The sequence below is a fragment of the Lactuca sativa genome, chromosome 4 (genome assembly GCF_002870075.4).
Source record: "Lactuca sativa cultivar Salinas chromosome 4, Lsat_Salinas_v11, whole genome shotgun sequence".
NCBI lineage: Eukaryota > Viridiplantae > Streptophyta > Magnoliopsida > Asterales > Asteraceae > Lactuca > Lactuca sativa.
Window position 1 is genome coordinate 262043988 of NC_056626.2, and position 8737 is coordinate 262052724.

Genomic DNA, 8737 nt, shown 5'->3' on the forward strand with positions numbered 1-8737 from the left:
ACCCACAATAATATAATTATTATGTTTAAACATCAAATAATCAACCCAATTACCCATCCCCATTATCTTCTTTACTCTTAAGGATCTACCCTATGAATTAGTTATTCCTCGTTCAATCATTCCTAAGTATCATCCTAAGGAATTGGCACGAAATCCATCGTTTCCAGGGTTTAGTCAACATGCACTAAGTCACATAGTTGCCAGGGTTTAGGCACTAAGTCTCATAGTGTCCAGGGTTTATACAACAGGCACTACGTCGCATAGTCGCCAAGGCTTAGGAACTAAGTCTCATAGTCGCTTGGGTTTATACAAAAGGCACTACGCGGCTAAGTCGCCAAGGCTTAGGCACTAAGTCTCATAGTCTTCAGGTTCTAGGCACTAAGTCTCATAGTCGCCAATGTTTACTTATATCCCCTTTCATCCATCCTCGTTCATCTAACCATGTTTTACCCAACATATTCGTCGATATAAAATACATATACAGTTTACATCTTTTAAAATATGTATAAAATCATTCATCCAGCATAGATAATAAGTATACAGGTTATATGCACACATAGCACATAATTTATATAAAATACTTCATATCGATGTGTAAGATGAAAGTAACTATGTACTCAAAGCGCAAAATTTATATTAAATACTTCATTTCTATGCATAATATGAAAGGGACCATGCACTCACTTGTTAAGGTGGTGATTCCTAACTTGGACAACACTTCATTACTCTTAAAACAATTTCCTTCGACAAAACTTAGTAACATTACCACTTGGGTTTATTCTAATATTCATTAAGACTAATTAATACTCTAGCTATTATTACTATTATATAAGCGTTAAACAATACTCTTCACCCACTATGTACAGACAAGGGCCAGACATAAAACTTTGGAGGGCAGGACCATTTTGGCATATAGCCCTTCTGAAATCCAACAACCCTATGCGGCCCTTTAAACCAGATTCCCCGTACCGTGAGTGGTTAAAAAGATATTATAACGACACTTATATAACTCATAATAATAGCCCAAATAATTATTATAAGGTCCTAATAAGTAATATTTAAATAAAAGCTATATTAGAAATAGTGTAGGCGTAGGTCACCTACAAAAGGTTCTTATTAAAAACCGGTCTTCACTGGAGCAGCGTTTCCGAGCCGAAAGCTTTTTTTCTCGGAGCCGTCGGGCGCTCCGGGGCTTCCTTCTTGTGCCACGTAGGTTCCCTAAACTTGGGAGGGGTTTAGGGATTCTAGAGAGAAGTTATAGAGAGAAACAAAGGCTTATGGTGTGAAGAAAATATGAAGAGTTCATCTCTTATTTATAGGGGTTTTCTCGTAGAGTAGGCCCTAAGTTTCGTCTGTATCTTTCAAGTACCAGCTCTGATTTCTTTGTTATTTATATCCACATGTTGATATTTACAAGTACTAGAACTTTCATTTGGACCTCGTCGGCTAATTCTCATTCTATTTCCAATTTGCAAAACTGTATCGAATTTATCGCGCTCGAAAAGTAGGGACTAAGTTTCGTCCACATCTATCGCATACGACCTCTATTATTGATGTTCTTTATATCCAAGATTTAGTATTTACGAGTACTACAACTTTTATTTAGATCCCGTTGGCTAATTCTCACTCTATCTCAGATTTACAAAACTGTATCGAATTCGCCGCACTCGAAGAGTAGGGATTAAGCTTCGTCCATATCTTGCATAAGAGCCTCTTTTTCGACTGTCTTTTTATTGTTTAACTCCTATTAACGATATCTTCATTTCTCATTTAGATTATTTTGGCTAAAAATCGACCGATCTAAAATTCAAATTTCTAGACATGCACTTCTATGTTAAATCTTAGAAAAATCATAACTTCCTCATATGTAGTCAGATTCGAACGGTGTTTTTATGCACACTCTCAGTTTAACATATACTATGAATTTTGTTTAGATCGCTAAGGCCAGAAAGTATTTTATCATAAATTCACTTTTTACGATTCCCGGTGTCGTGCTGGTTTAGCCGTAAAACTTCGATGGGTCATAACTTCTTTGTTATAACTCGGATTTCAGCATTCTTTATATGTGCAGAACCCTTGTGACATATACTATAAGTTGGTCAAGATAATTTATTCTAAATAATCTTATATAAAAATGTCATTTTTGACGCTCATTGTCTCTAAATTGACTAGCCTGAGTCTGTAGGCGTTAGAATTATCTCCCCCTTAGGATGATTACGTCCCAGAATCATCAACAAAACACGGCTTGTATTATAAAACTATACATTATATGTTCATCCTAGGTAATAATCGTAACTTCTATATTCCTTCAAATCAGTATCTATCTCTTTGACTTAATGACTGCAAGGAATACTCGATCGTGCACCCAGTCTCTATCTCACGTTAGCCTTCCAATCATGACCTTTGAATCACAATCTCGATTCCTTACTGGATACTCCTTCTTCTTAAAAAACTTAATATCAGTTCTTTGATTAAGACCATGGACTATTGGGTTATGTTCTAATGACCTCTCATCGTATGATGTGATGCTTAGAATCAGGTCTTTTAGAGTCAAATTCCAGAACAAACTATACCTTCCTTCATGTTCTAATGTGATATAATCACATTCTACCATATAATACTTCTAGCTACAATCTTCTTACTTTAACAGCAATCACGGTATTTCTACTGATCGCTTCGTTTATCCTTTATTTCAATCTTCTGTCTTAAGTCAGATGCTATATCGATCTTGGTTCTCTGAACCATGTAACATACTCATCTTAGTCGGACTCGACATGATATGACCACTGGGGTTGGAATAATAATCATATTCTTAGTCATTACCAAAATGATGGTAACGACATACATGAATAAAACAGAATCAATTACTAGCACCTTGGTAACCTTGTGACTTTCCCTGATCCAAGTGTGAGTCCTATGCTTCCGGTAGTATAGGTCTCTACTACCATCCATACCTACTCATACTCGTCCCAAGTATTGTCTCGCAGTTTTCCAAGTCACTATATAAGAGGATCACATAACAACTTAACACACCAGATAACAAAACAAAGTTTTATATTACTCCTTGAAATAATTACATAGGTGTTCAAGTTCACCCTAAACTATGCCTCTAATAGGCTAAACCATACGACACTATCCATATGGCTGCTGCATAACTTGATGAAGTCATCATCCTCGATTCCTCGCATTGTTTTCTGCTTCGTCGAGGATCATGTGGAATGCCCTTGCCTTTGGTGGTGTGTTTGGCCTCGCTACCTCGTTTTTCATTGGGCAATCTCTAGAAATATGCCCTTCTTTTTTACATCTGTAGCACACCTTCTTGTTGGACGCGCACTTGTTGGTGTAATTCCCTGTCTTTCCACATTTATAGCAAGCCATCTCCTCGCTACACTTCGTGAACTGTTCCTTTTTACACCCCTTGCACCACTTAGCTTCACCTCCACCTCTAAATTTTGAGAATTTGCTTTCTTTGTTGGTCTTTGAAGATCCCTCATGCTTCCTTTTCTCTCCAACTTCGACGTTGTTGGCGGCTCTACTCTTGGTCATATCCTCTACAGACTTAGCAGCCCAGATAGCCGCCTCAAGAGTAGGTGTCTGGCGTACTATCACTGCATACTCCCATGGAAGTCCCTTAGCGTACTTGTCAGTTTTCGTCAGCTCGTCTGGGACAAGACGCAAGGCAAATTCAATTTTGTCGGTGAAGTTGTTGGTGTATTCATCGATGGACATGCTCCCTTTCTTTAAAGTCAGGAATTAGTTTTCTAGCTCGAGCAAATTTTGGATTGAGCAGTACTTGCGCTTGAAATGCACCGAAAATGTCACACCCCAAAACCAAGAACAGCGGAAATGTTCCGGGGTGAAGGGCGTCATGTACAGTATCACAACAGTGTAAAGTAGTAAATAAGCAACAACATCATCCATTGCGTTATAAGTAAAGTTTTAATACATGTGTGTTCTTTCATTGTAATAAGACACCAAAAATATAAAATCAAAATAAAAGATGAGACTTGTCTGTTCTCCGTCTTCTCAAAACCTGGCCATCATACCTGTCTACTGGTGACCTGAGAATACAAGTTATTTTGAAAGAGAGTATTAGCTTTAAAGCTGGTGAATTCATAAGTAATCAAGTGTCATTGTCTTGCTTTGAAAAGTTGTTATGAATGTCATATAAAACCTTTAAGTAAGACAGTTGATATAAGTATGAAAAACCCTAGGAAATCTCTTATTTCCTACTAGAAAGTAATGTAGTCTTCTACCAAGACCCGAATGTTTTGTTATTACAATGTAGTCTTCTACCAAGACCCGAATTTTTCGTTAGGATAATGTAGTCTTCTACCAAGACCCAAATGTTTTATTAGTAAAATGATAGTTTTTCCTTCTTTTTGACTACTACAAACAGTAATTAGTCTAACTCGTCGTTTATGTGAATATATCATAAAATAAAGTAAATAGGAAAAATATAACCATGTAAGTGTTATCCCTGGATACCAGGACTAACACGCCATCGCAGTAAGTGATATGTATAACCTAATGAGCATCCGAATATTGTCCAATTGTCCTCTATAGCAGCAGCAGGTTGGAGGAAGGGTTAGTCCCGTAGCCGACTCCTAATATAAGTGGTAACCTAATGATCATCTGAAGATTTTCATCTCATCCTCTGTTGCAACAGTAGGATGGAGGAATGGTTAGTTTCGACATCAATCTATTAATTATAAGTGATAACCTTAGACATCCGTAGATGTTCATCACCCAGTGGTGCTAACAGTTGGGTTCCGGAATGGTTAGTCCCGTCTAGACATCCCGTCGAACAAGGATAGGCAGGAAAATTTACACAGAAGGTACGAATAAATCTTCCTCATAACTCTAGGTACAAGTATCTAGGTAAGTGTATACAAGATAATGTATAAATATAACAGTACTCATGTATGGTATTCATGTAAGCATTTTCAGATAAATGTATCTATGTAAACGTACTTATATATCATGTAATCCTAGATAAATGTACACATGTATCATGTAATCCTAGATAGATGTACTCATGTATCATGTAATGTATTGGTATAGATTCATGAATGAACTGACTCTTTGTGTGATTCCTTGTAATAGGAATATTGTTTTGTATCTCCTAACTATCCCTATGATAATTAACTGAAAGGCAATTGTTTGTTCAAGAAGGTAAACGTAATGGTTTTGCAAGATATCTAAGAGTTTTAAATAATAATCAAGAGTGACTTGATGTCATGATAATAAACATTTCAAAACTAATACTTTTGTTATCAAGGTATTTTAAGATAGAAAACCATTTCATGCATCACATTTTGTAGTATGTGAAATCTGTTGGATGAAAACACAGTTATAAAATACATATGAGTGATTTAATAGCATGTTGTTTTCTACTTGTATTCCTCCCCCCCCCCTCACATTAAAGCATTTAAAAACATTTAAAATATTCATTTAGGGGTATGAACTCACCTGTAGATGGTGGTTTCGATGAGCTGAACGGTGTAGGATTGTTAGGTGTCAAGTGAGGACATGTACACACACTACGATCCTAAGGAACATATAATCACATATATGCACTCAATTAGTCTTAAATTACTAATTGATAATGTTAAGACATCCTAGAACACAATAAACACTTTATATAAGTTATGGTGGGACAAGGCACTTGGGTTTAGGGTTCCAAAGGACCCTATACTTGAGTTTACTCTCCATATAATCTCACACATGGAGTTTACGGTTGTAAACTCTTGAGTTTACGGCCGTAAACTCCAAGGCTTAGTGTCTTTGGTTGTTTTAAGGTGTTAAATAATCCCTAGAAGCATTCCAACTTTGTGGGTTAATTCTTGGAAGGGTTTAAGGCATAGAAACACTCCTTAGAGGCGTTTACAGCCCTAAGGCCATTTCCTTTGGATTTAACTGCCTTAAACTCCCTTGGAATGATGTTTTTGATGATTTCAAGTCCCTTGCACATGCGGTATAGGTCTTAGACTTTTATCCCAAGCATATGAAGGCCTTAGGCACACTTTGGTGCCTTTGTTTGATGTTCACGGGCCAAGAACCTTATTAGGGTCGTGAACTCACTTTAAGGGGTATTTTTGATGTGTTTTGGTCCTTGATTTAAGTGGAAACAATTCCTAGTAATTGTTTAAGGTTTTCGGTGCCTTAAAAGCACCCTTTGATCCAAGTTATTGGAGTTCACGGTCCAAGATCATCTTGGGCCGTGAACACCGATGTTTTTGTGTTTCTTGGTTTTTTTCTTGTCCCAAACACACATATATATGAGTCTAAGGTAGTAGCATAACACAAGGGAAGGACTAGGCATTGTTTCGGGAGTTTACCGCCCAAGAACACCTTGGGGAGTAAACTCCTAAATCTAGTTATTTAGCTATCTAAATCATGTTATAAACACATAATAAGCTTTCTAACACTACTAGAGAGAGTTACTCACGTTTTAGTATAAAAACCCGAAGATCCGTGAGAGAGAATGGCTTTTCTCTAGTTGGAAATGCGAATAATGAATGAAATGGATTCAGAATTCTATTTATAGTCCTGAGATATTTTTGGTAGAAAATATTTTTATTCCCGAAATGATCTCTAATATAATAGAGTGACGGAATAATAGAGTTGCACTAAACCCTAGTGCATCCACTCTCCTGATATCTCCTGAAGTGTAAACCCTAAATTACTCAAACTTATACGAAAAAGTCTAAAAGTTTACTGTGATTGATATAACTTCTGTTGAAGTGATATTGTTTGTACAGAATGGAAATTCTGGGTTGTCACATCATCCCCCCGTTAGAAGAAATTTCGTCCCGAAATTAGAATTTAAGAAAAAAAGAAATTACACATAACTAAGCGAAAAGATGAGGGTATTTAAGTTTCATCTGATCTCCTCGTTCCCAAGTGAATTCAGGTCCACGCTTTGCGTTCCAGCGAACCTTCATTGTTTGCTTGACCTCTCGGTCCATGATCTCTACTGGTTCCTCCACGAAGTTGAGGCTCTCGTTGATCTCGATCTCGTCGAGTGGAATAACAAGAGTCTCGTCGGATAGACACTTTTTCAAGTTCGAGACGTGGAAGGTAGGATGTACGTTACTGAGTTCGTGCGGTAGATTGAGTTTATAAGCTACAGGGCCGATTCTCGCGAGAATCTCGAAAGGCCCTATGTATCTTGGATTGAGCTTCCCACGCTTTCCAAAGTGTATCAAGCCCTTCTAGTGTGAGACCTTTAGTAGGACTCGGTCACCCACCTGGAATTCCAATGGTTTCCTCCGCTTGTCAGCGTAGCTTTTCTGTCGGTCTCTAGAGGCTTTCAATCGTTCACGAATTTGAACGATCTTCTCTGTCATTTCCCGAATGATCTCCGGACCCGTGAGAGTGCTTTCAAGAACTCGTCCCTTAGCTAACTGGGTATCACCCACCTCAGCCTAGCACAGAGGGGATCTGTACTTACGGCCATAAAGGGCCTCGAATGGAGCTGCCTTTATGCTCGTATGATAACTGTTGTTGTAGGAAAATTCGACGAGGGGTAAATGGGTATCACAAGCTTTTCCAAAGTCAATCACACAGGCACGCAACATATCTTCTAAGGTTTGGATAGTTCTCTCACTTTGCCCGTCAGTTTGTGGATGGTAGGTTGTACTTATGTCCAGCCCACTTCCTAGGGAATTTTGTAATGACTGCCAGAACCTCGATGTGAATCTACTATCTTTGTCCGAGATAATGGATATACGAACACCGTGCAGTCTTACAATCTCCCTAATGTATGTTCGTGTGAGTTTCTCCATCTTGTTTGTTTCTTTGATTGGCAAGAAGTGTGCAGACTTGGTCAGTCTATCGACAATGACCCATATTGAATCAAGTCCACCCGTCGTCTTGGGCAACTTGGTTATGAAGTCCATAGTGATCCGCTCCCACTTCCATTCTGGTGTCTCTGGTTGTTGTAGAAGGCCGGAGGGTTTCTTGTATTCGACCTTCACCTTCGTGCAAGTAAGGCACTTACTTACGAAGGTAGCAATATCTGCTTTCATGTTAGGCCACCAGTATAACTTTTTACGATCTAGATACATCTTATCTGAACCTGGGTGGACAGAATAACGAGTGTTGTGAGCTTCGGTCATGACCAAGTCTCTGAAGCCACCGTGTTTCGGTGTCCAGATCCGATCCATGAGGTATAAGGCTCCGCCACCCTTGACTTCCAAGTTCTTATCCATTCCTCTAAGGGATTCACCAGCCACGTTTTCAGGTTTCACAGAGTCGAGCTGAGCCTCTTAAATTTGTGTGGACAAGTGTGAATGGATAGTTAGAGTCAAAGATTTGACCCTACGACCAGAATATTCTTTCCGACTTAGGGCGTCGGCTACTACATTGGCTTTACCCGAGTGATAATGAATATCACATTCGTAATCACTAAGTAGCTCAACCCACCGTCGTTGTCTCATGTTGAGTTCCTTCTAGTGGAAAATGTGTTGTAGACTCTTATGGTCTGTAAAGATCGTGCTTTTTGTACCATACAGGTAATGTCGCCAGATCTTCAGAGCAAACACAACTGCTCCTGGCTCAAGATCGTGGGTCGTGTAGTTAACCTCATGTGTCTTCAGCTGTCTCGAGGCATAGGCTATGACTTTACCTCTCTGCATCAGAACACATCTGAGCCCTTAATTTGATGCGTCGCAATAGACCACGAAGACTTCTATCCCTTCGGGGAGGGATAGTATCGGTGCGGTGCACAAGG

The 8737-nt window shown here is 38.7% G+C and overlaps 1 protein-coding gene across 1 annotated transcript; it reads right to left on the minus strand.

Moving 5' to 3' along the window:
- Positions 1 to 3168: 3168 nt before the first annotated feature.
- LOC111886975 (uncharacterized) lies at positions 3169 to 3729 on the minus strand. Its single transcript, XM_023883208.2, has one exon. The coding sequence runs from the start codon at positions 3727 to 3729 to the stop codon at positions 3169 to 3171; it is 561 nt and encodes a 186-aa protein (XP_023738976.2).
- Positions 3730 to 8737: the final 5008 nt, after the last annotated feature.